At 49.2% G+C, this 21,283-nt stretch overlaps 1 protein-coding gene across 2 annotated transcripts; it reads right to left on the reverse strand.

Moving 5' to 3' along the window:
• Positions 1 to 113: 113 nt before the first annotated feature.
• Positions 114 to 20,079, reverse strand: CSF1R (colony stimulating factor 1 receptor). Of its 2 annotated transcripts, none has more exons than XM_062502549.1 (21): positions 19,929 to 20,079; positions 15,175 to 15,420; positions 14,132 to 14,416; positions 13,256 to 13,392; positions 12,432 to 12,591; positions 11,380 to 11,569; positions 10,273 to 10,388; positions 9,898 to 10,018; positions 8,970 to 9,160; positions 8,266 to 8,378; positions 6,741 to 6,867; positions 6,151 to 6,255; positions 5,723 to 5,833; positions 5,388 to 5,550; positions 4,722 to 4,822; positions 4,459 to 4,577; positions 3,578 to 3,700; positions 3,342 to 3,453; positions 2,936 to 3,035; positions 2,275 to 2,380; positions 114 to 1,805 (listed from the first exon to the last, which is right to left on the reverse strand). In XM_062502549.1, exons 1-21 carry the CDS (start codon positions 19,975 to 19,977, stop codon positions 1,674 to 1,676), a joined length of 2,907 nt encoding a protein of 968 aa, XP_062358533.1. In that variant the 5' UTR covers positions 19,978 to 20,079; the 3' UTR covers positions 114 to 1,673. The 2 variants fall into 2 exon arrangements, with proteins under 2 accessions (XP_062358533.1, XP_062358534.1); XM_062502550.1 differs by having other exon boundaries at positions 4,459 to 4,570; positions 4,718 to 4,822.
• Between the last annotated feature and the right edge of the window lie 1,204 nt (positions 20,080 to 21,283).

The raw sequence follows: 21,283 nt of genomic DNA on the forward strand, positions 1-21,283 counted from the left end.
TTTTTTGGTGTGTGTGTGTGGTTTTTTTTTTTTGTTTGTTTGGTTGGTTTTTTTTCCTGTGTGTGTATGAGACCTGGATGGCTTCAGGAGGAAAGGCACAAACACTGCTGAATCTCTTCTTCATTTTCCCTGCCTTTGACATTGCACTTGCCCCAGAGACTGCTGCCATGTGCCACATGGTGACTTGTCAGATGGCCCATCATCACAATTTAAATTATATTCCATTATATCCATGCACAGGGAGTACTTCAGAGCTTTAAACCCTTACTTTTATTTAGTTTTTGCATTACACAAGAAATAAGTGGTTTTGAGAACTGGTACTGAGGAACAGAGTTACAGGGTGAGTGGGTAGGCCAGTGCATCACCCATGCTCTGAGCTGTTCCCCTCTGAGAAGAGTCCTTAGAGCCCTAGCAGAGTCTCATTTTGTTAAACAACTTATTTTATTTTTTATAATGCTGACAGAGAGTTGCATTAGCTTTTCATTTAGTAAGGAGGAATGAATCACTTGGTGTTAGCATAAAACCAGGTTTAATAGACCCAGAAATGGCCCACAATGGAATTGCTCGGAGTGTGACAAAGGCCACCTGCACTGCAGTTGTTTGCCTGAGCCCTGTCAGTTGCAGTTTGCCTGTACCTGGAATAGAGATCCTTTACCCACTGAATCAGGTGAAGCTAAGGAAGGTTCTTTAGCTCTTTTAGGTAGGTACACAGGACTGGGTGGCTGGGGCAGTAGTAGCCCTGAGCAAGAGCTAGCTGAGAAATAGGTTGAAGGGCATTAGGCCCTAGCTTATGAAAAAAATCACCTCAGTTGCACTATTTAAAGTACGTTTAGGAAATTTAGTACAAGTCTGTAATAGTGGCAAAGGCAGTGATTGCTACGTGCTCAGTAACTCAGAAGTTCTGTATGATATGTAATACTGATAATTTCTAGACCTCTTTAAGCTGCCATTCTTTCTTGGATTTGAGTTGTGTTCAGTGCTCTCATGGAAGAGCACTGTTTCCTGCTGTATTTTACCTGAGAAAGAACTGTCCCTCTGTCCTGTTAGTGAGGCAAAAGTTCACATAACCCTGGGGTTGGCTCTATGGCTCACTTCACCCAAACACTCCCTGCAGAAGCATCAGCTGCAGAGAGGTGGATTGCACGAGGAAGTGTAGGGGTTAATGCATATTTAATGCTGTAGAAGCTTTACCTATATCTAAACACACTGCAGTGTCCAGGGTCAGACTGTCAAAAGGAAGAGAGCAGGACGGTCAGGAAGGTGTGTGGAGCAGTTCTGGTGCCAAGACATATTTCAAAATGTGCTTATAAAACACAAGGGTTCAGTAATGTGGGTGACACTTGTAAAAGTCTCACTTGACTGTGACTAGTATATATTTAAAAACTACAAAACCCATACTCCCACAGCCTTCTCTGGGGCATGGGGAGGCAGGTGATGGGGACTTCTGTGTGCCTTGTAGAGATGGAGCCTGTTAGCATCCTAACAGCTCTATGCTATGTGTGAGATAAGACTCCAAGGACCCCACAGTGAGTCCTTTGCTCTCCTTTTGGTGAGAGAGTCTGTAACACTCACACTTCAGAAAGCACAGAGAAGGCCAAAGCAGAAGGTGTCTGTGTCCTAGGGTGAGCTCTCTGTAGCCAGAACAAGGATCAACCCCAGGGTGAAGATCCCACCTAACAGAACTGGTAGTTGTTGCCCTTGAGAAGGGGCTGCCCACTCTCCTCTTGCTCGCAGGACTCCTCACAGCAGCCAGAGGTGTCACAGCCACTGTCTTCCTCAGCACCAGAGGGGAGGTTGGTGTAGTCCTTGAAAGAAAAGGGAGAAACACAACACCCCGAGTGTGTTTTGGTCCCTTTGATTGTGTATGACACCTGCTCCTGTGTGGGTGACCAGCTGGAGATGTGCTCACTCCACATTGCCACCCTTTGCAGTGCCCACAGGGCATGACTAACAGGCAGGGTGGTGCTTTTGTGGACAGCTAGTCCTGAGAGAATGCACAGCAAGCCCAGAGGAATGGGGCAGGGTGCTGTGCTGGTAGTGTATGACTGCCTGCCACAAAAAGGTTTCTGCCAAGAAGCTGTGCTTCCTTGACCAGCCCTCTTCGGCCGTGGTGGGGAGTGACTTAACCCTTCAGCTGGATGCCTCTCTGCACTTCCTACCAACACTACACTGTTCCCATCAGCTAATGGTAAGGGATATCACAGAAAATGTGTCCAGAAGCTGTGTTCATGGAGGGGGAAAGACATCCTCCCCCTTCTTTCCAGAGGTCCTCACCTGCTCCTTATGTACCTCCAGCTCTTTCTGGATGAAGCAGCCAATCTGGTCAAAGGTAGGTCTCCGTGTGGGTTCCAGGCTCCAGCACGCCTGCATGATCCTGTACCTGCAGGGCCAAATGGGGACAGGGAAATTGCATGGTCCTGCTGGAGGGTCTGCAGTCCCAGGCTCTTCCCTGCAGCACTCTATATGTCAGGGACACCAGTACTGAGCAGTCCCTTGTGTCCTTCCAAAAATCCCATGGTGAGTGCAGTGCTCCAGGGAATGGTGGGCACTGTTGATTAGCAAACTAATCAACAAGAAGCTTTATGCCACCAAGGCTTCAGGCTTACACCTATTACCCTCCTGTAGCCTACTCAGGCTTGTCTTCTCATAATCATAGAGTCAAAAGAACCTAACTAAAAAAAGAAGAAAATCCCACGAAGTTCAGGAATGTAGACATGTGAGTGTTCTCCTGTCCCTAAACAGGAGATAGACTGCCCCAGGCCTTGTTTTCCTACAGGAGCAAGGAGCAGCCTGGTAGGATCCATCCTTAACCTCAAGGCAGACACCTGGGAGGAGAAGGCAGAGCTGTAGGCAATGTGCCATGTCCCTGCCTGTTGCCATGAGGCAGCTCCAGCCCCCCTGCCACTGCTGTGTGAAGCTCAGTGCATCCACTCACATTTCCAAGGGAGCAAAGTCAGGCCTGGCCATCTGGTATCCCTGCTTCACCATGCTGTAGAACTTGCTGTTCACCACCATGCCGGGATAGGGGCTCTTCCCTGTGACAGTAAAAGGAGCAGAGGTGGCTCTCAGACCAGAGGGTCCAGTGCTCCAGCCTTGAGAGGTTGGAAGAGGCAGCCTGCAGCATCACCTGAGCCAGTGCTACCCAGGGAGGTTGGAGTTAGAGAAAAAGATGTGGGATTATTTGAGTGGTCCCTCTGGAAACATAACACAGTGTTTTACAGCCCTGATAAACCTAGATTTTTGTCAACCTTCCTCCTTTCTTGGAAATTTTTCTGCAGATAAGTTAGGGCAGTAGTGAGCCATGGAAAACAAAAGAGGTTCGCAAGCTGCTTCTTTCTTACCAAGGGAGAAGATCTCCCAGAGCAGGATGCCGTAAGACCACACATCACTCTGCACTGTGTAAATGCAGTCAAAGATGCTCTCTGGGGCCATCCATTTCACGGGCAGGCGGGCCTGGAAGAGCAGAGAGTCCTGCAGACTGGGACAAGCTGGCAGCTTATGCTACACCCTGTCTGTCTTTCTTGCTCCAGCCCCTCCTACCCTTGTACCTTCTCTTGTGCCCGTTTTTATTACTTACATTGCCTTTCACAACATAATTGGAGTCATTCATGATGTCCCGGGCCAGGCCGAAGTCACAGATCTTGGCTACCCGTCCATCTGATATGAGCACGTTCCTGGCTGCTAAGTCCCGGTGGATGCACTGGGGAGAAGACACCACATCTGAGACCCAGTCACTGGCCCTCAGCAGTGGGCCCCCCTAAAAAATTCCCTACAGCTTAGGCCAGCCATCAAAACAACACTTGTAGGGGCAAGGGAAACATACTTCTTGAAGAACCCCTGTCTAAGACACCGTGTCATATACAAACTCTGTGCTTGTAGCTGTCTTTCAAGCACTTCACTTGCAATGCTGAGACACCATGACATTTCATGCTCTATTCTTTAATCACTCATGGGGCTGTCATATTCCCCATAGCGGGAGGCTCAGAACCAGGGCCTGTTGACACCATGTCCTCATCTTTGAAACAGTCACAGGGTGACTCGGACTCTCTGAGCCAGCTCTGGCAGTCAGCTCAACAGGCACTTTCAGTTCCTTGTCCCTGAGGTAGCAGGGATGTTGCCAAAGTGAGAAAGCTTCACAACAAAGTTCCTGATCTCATGTAAAAGCAGGGGAGAAAATGTTGAGACCAGCATGATGCACAGCCCTAGGTTCCCCCTGTAACACTGCTGTCCCATGATGGCCATGGGAGACAAGGGCTCTGGAGGCAACACCAGAGCCCAGCCTGTCTGAACCCAACAGACAGAGCAGAGAGGCCCATTTCTCACAGCAGCTTGCTTGAGCTTGGCTACCCCATCCAAAGACATCCCCAGCCTTCTTCAGCCAGGATAAGTGGCTCCTGCTTGGCTGGACTGGTGTTTCCCACTTGGTGTGCTGGGGGCAGTGATCCTCTTGGCACTCACATTTTTTGATGAGAGGAATGCCATGCCCTGGGCCACCTGGCTGGAGAACTGTAGCAGGTCAGAGAGATTGAGGGGACGGAGATCCTCCCTGGCTTCATCTTCTTCCTCTGAGCTTCTCCCTGAAATTCAAAGCAGAGATTTAGATTTGCTGCAAAGCTGGTGAGGAATGCAAACTGTGGTTGGTTTAGTTCTGGGAACCACAACACAACAGGATGGCCAAAAGAAACAAATCATGAAATCACAGAAATGAGCCCTTGACTCACCCCTGACTTGCGCAGAATCTGATGCTGCTGAAGATGATGATGATGACACAGGCCTCATTTCAACATATGTTTCCAAACCCTGGCTTGAAAAGCCACTGTCACTGAGTGAGAAGCAGCAGAGAGGGGGGCAGGCTGTTAGAACCCTCCAGCACTACCTTCTGCCCTGTTCCATACCCACCAAGAGGAGAAACCACATGCCTGCCTGCAGAAGGTGACTTAGACAGGTGCTTAAGGGCAAAGGCAAACTTGAAGCTGATTCAGAAAGGGGACCTGGGCCCTGTGTGTTATGGGGCTCCAAGTACTGTTCCCCTTTTTTAAGCTCTTGGCTGATGGGGAGCAGTCAGCTTCATCCTACCAAAACCATGTACCCAATAGTGCAGGAAGCCAAACAGTTGTTTTTTTTCTGAATTGTGGAAGGATAGACTGAGCTGAAACCTGGATTTATTGTGGGATATTCAATGACTGCTGTCAAACTCTTTGAAAAACTCAGAACTATAACCAGGTTTAAATAGATGCAACCCCAGTGGCTTTTACATCCTGGTATCCTGCCAGTCTCCAGATCTTTGACCTTGATCTCTCTCTAGCACAATGCTCTTCACATTTGTCCCAGTGAGTACCCAGGCCCTGCATCGCTCAGCCCTGCAGCCACCTGAGCTCTGCTCCTACCTGCGGATGTATTTTTTCTCTAACTCAACGTTTTTGTAGTCAGCAGCACTGTCTAAAGAGGTGTCCAGGCCAGAATCCTGGATAATTATGGATTCAGTCTTCTTCCGCAGGAAATTCAGCAGATCTCCATAGCGACAGTACTCGGTGATGACAAGGATTGGGCCTGGGAGAGCAGCAGAAAGGGTTCATTAAGGAATGATGCTGCTGTGACCTGTCCTGGGGATTGCTTTCCCTGGGAGGGCAGCAGAATCCACACAGCTCATCAGCTCATGCTGTGCCTCAGAGGAGGGGCCCTGTCAGGGGTCTGAGGGGGCAGCAGGGCTGGGGGATCCTACCTCCACAGGTACATGCCCCCAGCAGGTTAACAATGTTCTCGTGGTGTCCCAAGTGACTCATGATCTTCAGCTCAGACATGAGAGCCTCCTGCTCATCCGTGTCTGCTGATGCTGTGAGGGGAGAGGAAGACTGTGTGAAGGAGTGAGGGAGGTACAAGGGGGAGAAGACAGAAAAAGGTGTTGACAGAGTTATGGAACAAAAGGAGGAGACACATTTAGAGTGAAAACTGTCCTCTAACTGTGCCTCTGACCTCCTCCTGTCCACAAAAAAGGTAGTAGTGTGATTTCAACATCTGGTACTTAGCACAGAAAGGACTCTAAAAAGTAGCTCTTGCAGCCTGTGAGCACCAACTTGTGGTGAGCACACACTACATCCTGCCCAGAGGAGCTTGGAGGATTTCAGCCCTTGCAAGTTGCTCTGTGCTCACACTTTAGCATCTTCACAGCCACTTTGAGCACCGAATCTTCTTTGCCCAGTCCAAAAGCTGTGGCTTCTACCACTTTTCCAAAGGCTCCTGCCCCAAGAGTTTTTCCTGCAGAGAGGAAGAACAAGTATTTGTAAGACATTTTATAGAGAAAGAGTGAGCAGCTGTCCTGCACACAGCCTTGAGGAGGATGTCTGGTCGATGGGGATTCCTGCTGGGCTCGCACAGGATGACACATCCTTTAGTCAGGAGCTGGCAAACATCCCTGGGGAACTCTACTGTAAGCAAAGATGGTGTGAAAGAGGCTATCTCCAAACTTTGCCTCACCAACCCTGTGCCTTAGGAATGACCCCACATGCAAGAAGGATGTGATCCCTGCAGCCTTCCTTGGAGCAAAGGAGGAGGGAGGCAGGCTACACCCTACCACTTGGCACTCTGTGTGGAAGAGAGCAGCAAGGCCTGCTTAAGGATGCTGCTGGAATGTCTGGATGCAGCTTTGGATACCACCCAAAGCTTTGGCTCTGACTCTTGAAGCATTTCAGCTCTGTGATGAGCTTTATGCCACCAGGCAAGCAGCAGGGAAGGTTTCTTACCAAACTGGAGGTTGTTCCTTGGAAACTCCCATTTTTCATTGTATGGAAGCTGAGTGGGATCAATAAAGATGTAATTATTGCCTTCACAGGCCTCAATGATCTTCCACCGCACCTGGTACTTGGGTTTCTGTAAGGAAGAGACTCCAGTTACGCTGTGTTTCCCAAGCTGGGAGGGTTCCCCAGCCCCAGTATCCACCCAAGCTCACTCTGCAGGCGCAGAGGGAAGATACAGATTTCAGCCCACCAAATATCTTTTGAATCTGGACTGACTGAGAGAGGCTTTTTCTGGACAGCCTGAAGTCTTTGCAGTTATGAAGTCCCCCCAAGTCATCACCTATGACTGAGGGAGGCTCTCCTGTCCCTGGAAGCAGTCTTTTGCCATTATTTGGGACGGCAGAGCTGGGATATCTAGCATGTCCCACCAAGAAGTGGCTGACAGTGCCCAGCTGGTGCTGGAGGAAGATGTCCCCATTGTGTCTCCTTCCTTGGACCCCTGGCTGCTGAACACAGCAGAACAGTGGAGCTGGCCCAGCCCCACTTCCCTTACAGGGGTAAAATAAAAAAGGAGAAAGAGAAGTAAGTGTTTCTCTTTTCCAAGAATGTCATGGCAGAAGTAACCAGGCAATGCAGAGAAGCAGTGCTGGAGTCCTTGAGCAGAGAAGACTGGTAGCTGTCAGAGATAGGTAACTGTGCTATTTGTAGACACATCCTGCTCCTCTTCGTCTTGCAAGCCCTTCCAAAAAGCTATTTATTTCAGACCTGTGCTTGCACATTGATCCATCTTTCTCTGTCTCTGGACCACTGTTCAAAGGCAGTGATAAGCTGTAGGTGCTTGTCTGAGAGAGGGTTCTGATGGATCTTCTAACACCCAGCACCAGAACTTTGCTGCAAAATCTTCAGCCTTGATAGGCTGTCAAAGGAAAGGTGCCAAAAGGGGGAGATGAAAACCAGGAGATTTTCACCCACTGGTGAGGTGGCTGATTGGTTCAGTTTGTGGAAAAAACAGAGAAGGAATCCAAATGCTGGAATGAATTGCAGAGAAAATGGGGCAAGTTCTTATATAAAAATAGTGACCAAGTCTTCCTGGAAACAAACTTCTTCTAACATCATCCTGTTTCTCCATAAAACCAGTTTTTTATAAAGCAGTGAGCGGAATAAAAAGTAGATGCAAACTGCAAACCACTTTTTTTTTTCTCCCTTAATTCAGTCCATGAGCAAACCCAGCTGCAATTGACAGCACAGAGTAAGCACCTTTGTCTGGCACCAAACAATAACCACACTGATCTGTGGGGTCCAAGACTGAAGGACCAGGGCAGGGGAGGTATTAATTCACTGAGTTGGATGCATGAGCTTTGCTCTGTAGCAGGAAATTCCAGTGGGAAGCTGGGAGGCAGGGGAGGTAAAGGAGACAGTTTGCCTGGTACCTCCAAGCTAAGTGGTCCCTGCCCTGGCTGCCAGGAAAGGCTCCGTGGCCTCTGAGGCTGGGCAGCCCTTGCAGCTCTAGCCCTGCAGCAAAGAATCTGACCTGGTTGTACTTGTAGAGCAGGAAGAGGAGTAGGAGGAGCAGCAGCACCAATGCACCTATGCAGGCTGAGAGAACAGGGTTGAAGAGCTTGTTTGGGAGGGCCATGACACTACCTGGAAGAGGAAAAAAAGGAGAATGAGTAAGCACTCTTATTTCAACCCCAGCTCTGGGAGCATTTTGCCCACCTATTCCCTTTGGATTCCTCTGTATGCCACGCACCCCAGCACTGCCCTCTGTACACCCTTTTGGGAACTGCTGGGAGCTGAAGGACAGTCTTGATGCCAAACTCTAGGCATCAATGGCTCTCCTCATGCCCCCCTATTTCCACACAAACAGCACCAGGTACTGGTCAGATTGACTGGGGACCAAGATCTGTGCAGCAAGAGTAGCCCCACCAAAAGATGCAACCCATGTATTTATGTGGGCTGAGAAATTGCTGGATGCCCCATGCCCTGGAGCTGATTCCTGCAGTTATAAGATGCTCATGGTGTGGCTCAGCCTTTGGCTTCAGGCTATAACCCAAACAGAAATTCCCGCATGGCTCTTAGGACTGGCAAATGCCAAAGCCTCAGGTCTGTGAGGATAAAGGACTTGTGGAATCTGTTCTAGCTCTCTTGCAAGACAGTGGGGATACACATAAAGGATGTAATCTCAAAGCCCCCAGATTCTCCCCCACTCTACCAAGCTGATGGTTTGTATCTTACTGGTGATGGTGAGTGAGTGAAACACATCAGAGGTGTTCCCTTCCCCGTTAATGGCCACGCAGCAGAAGGTGAAATTGTCACCCAGCTCCTCGAAGAGGATGATGCTCTCCACCTCCACCTCTTGGAAGGGCAACATATTTACCACCTGGGGTCTGGAGTCATTCTGTATCAATCTGTAGTCCTCACTGTACCTGCAGGGATGGCAAGAGGAAACAGTGAGTGCTCCTGTAGGGATGGCAAGAGGAGACAGCGAGTGCTCCTCTGCAGCACAGCAGCACACAGATGAGTGGGGGTGTCAGACTAGAGAAGAGACACAGGGAATTTGGGTAGCAGCTCTGTGAGATGTGTTACTCTTTGCCCATTTAAAGACCTCTCCCTGAACACCTCAGCCCTGTATAGACAGAGCCATGATTGCCTTTATGTGGCTCAGCACACATAATTAACATTTTATGTGTTCTGCCCTCAATCCCTTCAGTGGGGCTGGTTCTGAGACACAATAGCCCTGTCCAAGCAGCTGCAGTTCCTTCCCATGACTCTGTAGCTCAGTAAACCCATGCTCTGCAGAGCCTCAGACCTGTGGAAGTCCTAAAAAAAATTACTGGACCAGCCAGGATGTATCTCTACAGCAAAATACACAAGGGCACTTCTCCAAGGGATCCACATGTTCCTTGGAAAAGCATGGGAAGAACATGAATCACAGGTGGACAATCTCTCCAAGCTCAGGACTTTAGGAATAGAAAGTACCCCCTCTTCTCAGGCAGACCCCAAGAACCTCTTTTTCCAGCAGAGCAACATCCCTGTTGCTGTTACTGGACAGGCTCTGCTGTACTGCCTGCCCAGGAGCCCATGTGGTGCTGCTCAGCAAATGCCAGCTTGGCAAGGTCAGGGGCACAGCCTGGGGGTACTCAGTCCCCCAGGCAGCTCTCACCTGTCGGAGTGAACGGGGCACTGGTACCATTCTATGCGTGGGGCAGGGTACCCGATGGCCACGCACTGAAGGACGCCGGAGTCATCGGCTGGCACCTTGATTTTGCACACCCTTGGAGAAGCTGTTGGGGAAGTCACATAAACAGTGAATGCCATGACCAGAGGAAGAGCACATCCTTCATGCTCTGGTTTCCTTTCCATGTGTGCAACAATAAACCAGAAGGAACCCCTGTGCTGCACACAGGCAGGTTTGGGCTGGGTCTGTGTGTCCTGTGGGTACGGAGCTGGAAGCAGCCTGGTACCTCAACCAATTTTTTTTTCCAATTGGGAAGCAGTCCCAGGGGCAAGCAGGGTGAAAGAATGGACAAGCACTTACATTTCAGAGAGATATTGAAGGTAACTGATTCACTGGTCACATTGTTGAAGGCATAAAATGTGTAGAACCCTCCCTCTCCTTCCTTCAGGCGGTTCAGGAAGAGTGTGTTGTTGTGCCTGCTCACAGAGAGAAACACTGTGAAGAGCACACAGGTCTTGCTCAGCGAGATGCTGCTGCTTCCTGTGCTCTGGAGGAGTGAACCCTTCCAGCACTAATCCCAGCCCATTAGGGAGACTGCTAGTTGATTCCTCAGGGGAAGTAAGGAGGGTCTAATCTTCCTTAGAGGAAGCACTTTTGCCACCAAGTGCACTTCAGCACTTCTGAAAGGCTACAGGTAGGGGAATGCTCAGAAATAATTTAACATCTGAATAATTGTCTTTCAAGGGTGACGGGATGCTGGTCCTCCTGCCTTTGGCAGAATGAGTTTCTCCATGAAGTTGTGCTCCCTAGTGCACACTCCCCTCTGCCCCCAGTGCAAGAAAGAGTTCACCCTAAAGCTGTATTTTTTGCCAAGTGGCACAGTCCCTCTTGTGGAATTTTTTTTTTGTTTCTAAAAAAATGAAAGAGGAATTTCCCAAAATCCCAACAAATTCAATGATTTTCTTTCAGTCTCCCCTTGGACTCAGTTGGCTTCAGGCTTTGGAAGAGCAGACCTGAACCCTCTGTTAGATCATATTCACATAACAACATTTGTGAGTTCTCTTGTCATGGGGCTCTCAGTGCCTCTCAGAGCACACTCTTTCAACCTCAGAGCAGTGGATGGGTCCAAGGACCAGTGAAGGAATTCAGCTTTTTTTTTTTTTTTATCCACTCCTGCAATTTATTCTGGCAAGGAAAGTGCAGAATTGAACAAGCAGATCACAAACGTGATACTGCCTTCCATGAGGCTTTCTAAAGAGAAGGCTGCTAATTTAGGGGAGGGTGGTGTCCTCCTTGATCTGATCATACTGTGGTTTGCTGATAATACTGGAAAGAGAAAACGAAAAAAGCAGAAGAGTTCCCCCTCTTTAAAACCAGAGAGTTTTCTGTAGAATGGGTCCTGACTTTCTGAAGGAAAGCTCTCTTGGACACATGCCATAGCCAGTGTAGAAGACAAAGCTCACATACCAGTTGTTTCCAGAGACTGTTTCGCCCTTGAATATGGAGGGTTTAGAGTTCTTCAAGGGATTAATGTGTTCCCAGAAGCATTGGACAAGTTTTGGGTAAGCCTTAATATGGACCTGCAGCTTCACACTCTCTCCCAGAGCAATCTCCTGGCTGGTGGCTTGCCCTGGGATCAGGTGCACGTAACCTTTCTCTGCAGGATGGAGGAGAGCATGACTGTCAGCAGGCACGTCCAGAGACCTGGAATAACCTTATACCAGCTCCACAAATGGATCATTATTGGAAAGAGCAGCCTCAGCTGGAAGACTGCAGGAAGGAATGAAACATTATACAGGTGTGCTCCCAAAGGAGTACTCTTAAATTACTTCTTTGTCATGGCACCTTGGATTACACTGCCTGAGGAGAGCTAGAAAATCTTAGAAAGTCTCATGAAGAAATAAGTTTTACATGCTGTATCCTAAGAAGTGATGAGGCTAAAACAGTATCTCCTAATTGTTTATAGAAGACAGGCCCTTTAGCTAAAATCCTGGCTTCTCACTAGGAAATAACTCAGACTGAGCATTCTGTCTGGGTTGTGGTATGCAGCAGCTTTGGATCATCAGCAAACTCCAGCCTGTTAGCTGTGAGGATGAATTTTTCCATCTTGAGATAAAAACAAGTGTGTAATAGACCTGAATGCTCTTGTGTGCCTCTGTGGCTGGAAGAGACAAAGATCCCTACTCTGCTCATGTGGCTCACCCTTCCTTCTAACCAATATTTCCTGGTCTTCCAGCACAACCTTGCCCCATTCCCTTTTTACTGTTTCAAAGCTGTTTATAAATGCATAGAGACTGAGAAGAGCACTGCAATTTTTCATCCAGAGCCCAAAACATGTCCTCTGGCCCCTCAAAATATGAAGGGATCATTTCCTTTCCTAGCAGCTAAATGCAAGCCCTCAGGCACAAGTGAAAATTCTGTTTTCAACAAAAAATCTAGGAAGAGGATGGAGACAGAAGCAGCAGATACTCAAGGCTACATATGATTCAGCCCTACTAGGCTTTTGGGGGAGTACTCACCTACTACCTGAAGCATTGTTGAGGCATTCCTGAATCCTACTGAATTGTTAGCTACACAGATGTACTTCCCACTGTCCTCCATGGTCACAGCTGACACGGACAGGGTGTCACTGATGAAGTAGTTACCATTCTCAAAGTCAGTCCTTTTAGTTCTCATGACCTGTCAGGCAGAGGGGGAACAGCACATGTTGGAAAGGCAGAGCAAATACACCACACCTGCTGTGGGCTAAAGAGCTCATCACTGAGAGCAACCAGAGATGCATGAAACCCAAGGATCCAGGGCAGATATTCCACAGCAGTCAGGTTGTAGCTATTGGCAGTCTTCTGACTGCAACTTGGCCCTACACTGTGTGATCCAAACATGCCTTGTGTGTTGTTTCATCTCCTTAATAAAGACATCAGTTATAATAAGGACCTCCAGCACACCTCATCTAACCATCTAGCAGTTAGAAGTCAGTATCACAGAGATTTTGAAATATATTCCTTTTCTTCAGATGTATCTTTTCTATGGAGAACACTGTCCTGAAAATGTTTGCTGCTTTATAAGCCCTGACAGGGCTGGATGGAGAAATGTTGCTTTAATAGGTACTGTGGCTCCTGTCCAATAAACTCAGCTGAAACAACACACTCTCCTCTCTTGAATCATGATTCTGACAACAGGCATGTGTTTCTTAATCCTATGTCACCCCAAAGAAAGGTGACTCAAATTTCTACAGCTTGGATAGCTGCTTTGGTTGGGTAGTGCAAGGTTTTGGTGTGAGTCTGGGCAGTCCTTGCCACCCTGTGTCCCCCAGTTTCCAGGAAAGCTCCACACCCCAACTTACTGTCTTTGCTGCTGTCACCCATCTGATGTCGTACTTGTGGGAAGGAGCAATCACTGTGCAGGTGACTTGGAAAGGCTCGCCCACGATTCGCACGTGGTCTGCAGGGTCCATCATCACTGACACAGGCTGCTCCAGGGCTGCACAAAGGCAAGCAGGGAAAGATCCAGTGTCAGCTTGTCCAGTGATTCCATGTGCTTTGGAGACTCCTCAGGACCTGGCTACCTTGGGTGGTGAGGCACTGGCACAGGTTCCACCCCATCCTGAAGTGTTCAAGGCCAGGTTAGGTGGTGCCTGAACAACCTCATCTAGCAGGTAGCATCCCTGCCTGTGGCAGAGAGCTTGGAACTAGATGATTTTGAAGGTCTCTTCCCATCCATACTATTCTATGACTCTATTCTATGATCTTTCCTCCTCCTTTCCATCCTCTTTAGCCTCTTTACTCCCTGCTCTTCCCCTTCCCTAGTGACCACCACTCCCTTCTGAGCACGTGTCTGTGGGAAGCAGTACAGGTGGGGAGAACACAGAAGTCAGGACTGTGGGTTGAAAGGGAAGGAGAAACTTTTGCTGTGGTTCCAGATGGAGCATCAGGGCCTGAGGACTTGCAGAACATTGGAGGGATTGATGGACATTTTTGTCTGGTCTGTGACAGTGCCTGCAAAGTTTTGAAGACTGCTGAACCCCTACAAACCCATCTGAAGGAACCAATTTGCCAGAGGCTGATGGAATTTGGCCTCCATTAAATAACCTTTGGAAACTGCAAGTTCAGGTCTTTCTTTCTTTCTCCTTGCCACTGGCAAGGAGATTTTCCTTAACTATCTACTGTGGCCATCTTAGCTATTTGTGGCCCTTAGGACAGCAACAACCCCCGTTCTTTACCTTCTTCCATAACCAGCCTTATTCTTGATGAATTCTTTATTTTTCCATTTATCTGTGCTTGGCATCGGTAAGAACCTTTATGCTTGCTTTGCACATTGTACAGCCTTACTCCTTTCTCAGCACTGAAGGAATAGTTGGTCCCAGGTGGGAGAGGAGAGGCATCATCCATTATCAAAGTCACACTGGATCCGTACTCGGGGGCTGTGATGAGACAGGGGAGATCGACATTCCCACCTTCAACTCCCCGGATCCGGAAATGGGGGGTGTACCACACATTATCGGGATCTGCAGAGACAGGATAGGCTCGTGAGAAGGATCAGAAATGCACTGAAGCTGAGAAACACACCCCAGCAAAGGCAAGTGTCCAGCAGTGCTGCCCAGCAGGAGTTCAGTCCTGCTCAGCCTGCCTGACTCAGCCTCCAAACACTCCCATGACAAGCCCAGTTCCAGCTAAGGCATTTGAGGGGATCACAGCAAACAGCTCACAAATGTCTAAAGAAGAGATGCTGAAAAGTGTGCATACCTCTAATTAAATTTTCACCATGGTGCTAGTTTCACTTATGAGACCTCCAGCTTCCCTGCTCAGGGCAGCACCTCTAGTACAAGGGAAGGAGTGAAGGCAAGTGGTAGAGCTGCCACAGCATAGCTTCTTCAGGGGTAAAATAATATTTGGGGTTCAAGCCAAGTTGTGAGGATTTAACTCCTATGACTCTCTCCCTTACCTGAGGTACTGGCAATAGGGTTCTCGGATTTCCAAATCTCACTGCTCATTACAACACTGAACAAACTTACATCCCTGTTTTTTCATGAAGAGAAGCCGCAGTGGAAGGAGGGAGAGGTCCAGGAGAGATCAACATGTACTTGAGATGTAGCTCCGTGCTTTATCCCAGTGCTTTAACCATGGGATAAAGCCATTCCCACTTTATTGTGGCTCTACCAGGAGCCTGCACTGCTCCTCAAGCACACAAACAGGGACCTGTGCCGTGGCTCCCTGGAGGGAGGCTGTTCTGCCAGTGGAGGTGGGAAGAGAGAAGCAGGGTTACCTCGCACAAACAGGTGGATGGCTGCAATGCCCTTGTCACTGCTGTTGATATAACCACAGCTGTAGGTGCCTGTATTCCTGAAAGTGACCTTGGGAATACTGAGTGTGCTGATGGTGTGGTTACTGAATGTATTCTTTTTGCTACTCCATGCAACTTCAGAGTCTCCTGAGCAGTGCAAGAGGACTGGATCACCCGTGTTGACAACCAGAAAAGGGAGGTCAGGGCTGATCACTGGAGATGCTGAGCCTGCAAGGGAAAGAGAAAGTGAGAATGCAAAAATGATCCCTACAGATCCTCTGTTGGAGTTCACACTGCTAGGAATGGAGTAGCTCAGCATCAGGAAAAGGCTGAGCTTGGGATTCAGACTGTCTTTTTGGCTCTCATCACTCCACCAATTCTCTGTCCTACCAGACCCATATGGCCTGATACTCCAAGGAATGAATTTCAGGGAAAAAACACCACCCTCCACACTTCCCTCTTCCCTGCCATTTGAACATTTAGAGCACTGAGACAGGAAAAACAATCATCTGGAGCTGACTGGGGCAAATGCCAGCTCGGCAATTGTTCCTGTTGATTTTTGTCTCTTCTTACAATAGTTTTCTTTTTGTGGCCGAGCTGGAGCTGCTCTATGAACTGGGTTAGCCCACAGCATCATTTGGTGGAGTTTAAGCCAAGTTTGGTGCATGGGGCTCTCTGTTGCACTGGTGCTGAGTTAGAACAGACCTGGAAGGCTCCTGCAGAGCAGAAAGTCAGTGCATATAATTTGGGAAGACTGGCATTTTCTTGCCAAGTACTGGATTTTGAAGGACACCTCCTCATGTGTGTCATGGAGTCACACACTGCATTGTCCTTGAAGACATCAACAAAACATTGTGAAAAGAGACAGCATTATTATTCCTATTTGGGAGAGGAAACTGAGGCATGGAAAATACAAATAGCTGATGAAAGGCCATAGCTGCAGTTGTCCATACAACATACCAGCCCTGCAGACACCAGCATCACAACCAGATGGAGTTCTGGTGCATCTCTACTTTGAAGATGCCTGCTCTGCTGGCTGAATAAAGGGGAACCAGGGTCCTACTCCAGCCTTAGTGTTAGAGGGAAATATTTTTTTCCCTGTTGTGCCCTGTCAGCAAGTTCTTTGAGTCACCACCTATATTTAGGGTGGGGGAAGTGCAAAATGAATCAATGCCACGGGGTTGGGGAAGAAGTGGAACAGTCACCCCACGCCAGGCCCTCAGGGAGGACAGGAAACACATTGCAAATGGCTATCTGTGCTTGGGGGGCTCTACACCCCCTTCCAGCCCCTATCCAGGGCTATTCTCCCACTTCTGCTTTCCTTCCCAGTTGCTAACCCAACCTCATCTTAAAGGGACACACAGCCTCATTGAAATAATACTGACATAAAGGGAACTGTACAATTTATCAGTTCACTGCTCTGCAGGCAGTGATCTTCCTGCCATGGACACTGTCCCTGTAACAGCCAGCAGAAGCACACCCCATCCTCATCTACCTCTGATCACAGCTCTTTTGGGGAGGAAGGTGATGCCCAAGGTACAACTGTGTGTCCTGGGCTACCAGCTGTGCTCAGGGCTGTGCCATCCATGGTCCCCACATCAGAGCCCAAAGAGCATCATTTAAGCCATCTTGGGCTGATGACTCCCTCCACGCAACAAAGGGTTGAAGATATGAGACTCAAGACTCTGGAGAGTGTTGCTGGTGTGTGTCTATGACACAGTTGCCATGGGGAAGCTCAGATAAAGCCTAGATTAAAGTCACTGCTCCTTTGGGTAGAAGCAGAGAACAAGGATCTTCAGAGCATTTACAAAACTACATTTTCCACATATCTGAGGCAAAACATTCCTCCCTTCTTGCTAAGCTGTGCTTTCTAGTGGGGCTTGATATTTCTGTTGCTTTAACTTTTTGTTATTGGATCCTTTTCCCTCACCTACTCTCTGCTTTGGCTATCCATCCACATCCAGGGCTTTGGCACCATTTCATGGGGAGCCAAGCTCTTTTGACTCAGAGTTGCATTCAAACTAGTTCAGAGAAAGACCATGCTGTCACTTGTCCTTGGTTTGACCACAGCAGGAGGACAAGGAAAGAAAACAAAACGAACAGGAGTCATCTCATTGTGCATCTTTGTTGTCACCAGCTTACAGGTACTACTGAGATGCTGTGGCCAGAAAAAGCTCTGGTAGGTGCTCTCCAGAACAGTGAGGAAAAACTCTTTAGGCTGTCACTAGAGAATCACACCAACAATATAAGCACCACACAGGTGGAGTGAGGACGGACAAGACTGGGACACTAAATGCAGGACAAGGTGAGGTGAAGACCACCCAAGCACCGACTCCTTCATGTGTGCTGGGGGATAAGTCAGAGCAGTGGGTCCTTTTCCAGAATAGGGAAGCAGGGCTGCTGGGGGAAGCTTTCTCCCTGCTGACCACTGTGCAATCTTGCACGAAGCCCAAGGATGTCTCTCTTCTGCTCTCCAGCAGCTTCCGCAGCGCTGCCAGTAACTGCTGGCCAGAGGTTTTACCACACTTGGGTTGTGTAACCATGACCTCTCCTTCCAGCTGCAGGCTCTGTCCCTGTCTCTCCTGTGCCAGACAAAACACTACTTTCCTCTGGTGAGCATTTGGTGAAGAAGTGAAGGCTGGATGGTATGACAGAAGTGCCAGGATCCTTACCACAGAAGCCAGCCACCAGGATCTTGAGTTAGTTCTGGGGAGTAACTAGGCTAAGGTCTGGCCCTGAGAGGGACCCATACCAGACCTGAGCTTCCTTTGTCCCACCATCAGTGATAGCAAGGAAAAGTTTGATTTCTGAGGACCCCTTCCCCATAGTCACCTACAGTATCTGGGGGACTGGGAATGGAGAAAAGTGTGCTCGTCACAGCATTGCTTGGGGCTGCTACCTCAGAGGTTTAGATTACCCACAATAAGAAAACAAAATTCCCAGGAATACATCTCAGGATGCCCAAGAACACAGATACAAGATGATCAGGTTTAAAACATTTCCTCTGCTTGATCTGAGCCCCTCACCCTTCCTCAGCAAAAACCCAGATCACAACAATCACATCACATCACATCACATCACATCAGCCCTGGTAGTCACAGAAGATGCACTTGCAATCCAAGAGGTAGGAGAAGGAAGTCAGACTCTGACTCCAGCTGGAGGCTGTTACTGTATAGAACCTTGGCATGGTGCAGCTTTGTGCTGCAAATGGCCAGCAGTGCTGGTACTCACACAAATGTGTGTCCTACAGCCTGACATGGCAGACAGTGCCTCATGAACTTGTCACAGATGGTGATCTGCACTGGCCAGTGGCTCAAGGAACCTTTGGAGAGATCCTGACAGCTAGTGTTATGATCTCTCACAGATCTCTATTAGACCTGCCTATTCCCTATTATCATTAATAAAAAAAAAAAAAAAAACACAAGAAAAACCCTTCAGCCTTCACAACCCAGTTCCCAGCACAGCAGACGCAAAAAATTCTTCTTGACATGTTGCAAATGTCATTTCACATGAAACAAGTGAGAGAGGGATGCAAATCTCCTGGGCTGAAAACAAAAGTGCTGCAGTGGCCCGAGGAGGATTTGCCTTCCTGTCACATGCTAAATGTTTTCCCCACAGGCTGTCCCCTTACAAGGAGGATTTCACACCACAGTCTCACTGTGTCCCCAAGCATGCTCAAAAGGAATACTAAGGTGAGTGCCACACAGGACCTGAGAGGTTCCCAGCACCTCAAAATACAAGACTAGTAATGCTGGTTTCAACTGTTTTGGTTGTAAACCTCAAAAGAGGCTTAGTGACTCTTTTTTGAGGTTGGTGGGTTATCACCTCTTGGCCATCTCTGCAGCCTCAAAAAACAGATGTGTTCACCTTTCCCTTCTTGGCTGGCTGAGTTCTGTTTCCATCATATCCTGGCTCTACAGCCCTGCTGTGTGTGCCAGCACCACCAGAAACCAGCAATCCTCAGACACTCCAGCTGGGCATGAGGTGCTTTGGAAAGTGCCAATGCAGCTGATTTTCCTGACTCCTTCACCTAGAGACCAAACATCTCCAACTCTTCCATTTGAGCAAAAGTGTTATTTTGGAAAGAGCTTCCCACAGGACACAGTTGCTGCTGAACCATTCCTTCATCTTAAACCCCATCCAGACCCAAAGAGTGGGAAGTTTCCCTTTCCTATCCCCCCACAGCCAAGGTTCTGCCTATACTACATGTACCTCTCCACCCTCCTTGGCCTTACCTTGGCAGGGCTGCAGGCAGCCAAGAGCAAGCCAGGCTCCAGAGCCAATACAGACCAGCAACACACCCTCTTTCCACTACTGCCCTCCCTCTCTAATTGCAGCCAGCTCTGGATGACCTTGAGAAAGAACTTGGCTACAGCCAAGTTGCGCTGGATTCCAGCACTGGTGTCTCTTTCCTGCAGTGCCACAGAGCACAGACATTCTGCCTACCCATGCCAAGGATCCTTAAGCCTGCTCACAGCATCGTCCACTTCACACAGCAGCCTCCAGAAAGGGACCATCCCAGCCCACAGCTGCCATTTGGGACACATGACTGGGAGCCCAGCTTCACCCTCCACCTGCAGGAGCTGTGTGCCTGTTAGTCCAGTTTCGGCACAGCCCCCACCAAGGCCATCACCCTTCCTTACCTGAGGAGGAATGGAGCAGACACCCAGGGAACCCTCACCACATCCCAAAACTCCCCTGGAGTGACATGGGGCTTTGGGAGCCAGTGTACTTACCATGCCAGAAGCCAGCTGTGGTGAGGAGCAGGAGGAGAGCAGGACCCATGTCCCCAGGGACTGTGGTGTCCCCAGTGTGGAGCCAATGCTGCTGAAGGATCCTCTCAAGCAGTGGGTGCCTCTTCTCGTGGGCACCGTTCCCAGAGCTCCCTTGTCGGGAGCTTCTCCTTTCTGAGCTGACCACAAGTTAACAAATTCCCTATTTTGTTTGTTTTTGAAATGGGGGTAAAAAACCAGGCTGTGTTTTGTCACGTCACCAGTGACAAACCCCATGGCAGAGGTGGGGCCATGTGCACAACCTGCTGAAGGGTCCCCCTGTTGTTGGGAGTCCCCATCATGTCTCAGAGACAAGTCCACCCCCAGACCACTCCCCAGGGCTGGCAGGGGCCACTGCACCATGCTGGGGTTAGGGATAATCCTGATGTTCTCTGGCTTCTGCCACTCCAATCCCCAGGGACATTTACACACTTTTGCCTTGCGTGGGGACACAAAGTGTCCCCACACTTGCAGACAGTGGATTCCATTTTATTTCACCAGGACAAGTTTCACCTCAGGCTCAGTGGCTCTTGCTGGCTTTGGGACCTGAGGACCCTCACAGGACATGGCAGGCTCCCTCACAACAGAACCACAAAGGCAATTCAACCCAGGGCAGCTGCCAGCTGGGGAAAAGCCTGTGAAGATGCTAAATGATTCTGTGTTAACCAAAAGTGTGATCCCTGCTGCAGAGAGGGGTCCTCTAGCCACACAGGATCTCCCCCAAACCCCATGCCAGCTTTACCACCCTCCCTGGCAGGGAGATGTGTTGGAGTCCAGCATGCAGACCCCTTCTGGCTCCTGGCTGGGCTGGGGGGGGGGAGGGGCACATGGGAACCCCTGCTCTTTCCTGTCCCAGTACCTCCAAGCCTGGGGCTCAGAGTGACCCTGTCACCACCAGGCAACGGCAGGGATCAAGCACAGACCCTTCCTCCCCTGGAGCCCATCCCACCCAGCCATCCTGCCTTGCTGGTGGGGAGGATGCTTGGAGCTGTGCTGTAATTGACAACCTGGCCGGCACCTTGAAGCTGTAATTAGACAGTTAGCTAATTAGCAGTGTTAGTAATTAATAAATCAGACACTTTGTTAACCCTCCACTGCACCATGGGTCTTCCAAAACAGGTGTGAGGGAAGGCTTGAAGTAAAGCACTTCTCCCAGGGACACCCAAGTCAGCAGGGTGAGTGGATCCTATCAGACATGGGGTACCCCTTGCTTTCTGCTCTGTCTCTGGATAACCTCACTCTGCAGCAGAAGTTCAGGGCTGCTCACAGCAGCTCTGGGGTGGGAAGTGACAGCCCGCACCTGGCAGTGCTGAGAAGGA

This window comes from Cinclus cinclus, chromosome 14 (genome assembly GCF_963662255.1).
Source record: "Cinclus cinclus chromosome 14, bCinCin1.1, whole genome shotgun sequence".
Taxonomy (NCBI): domain Eukaryota; kingdom Metazoa; phylum Chordata; class Aves; order Passeriformes; family Cinclidae; genus Cinclus; species Cinclus cinclus.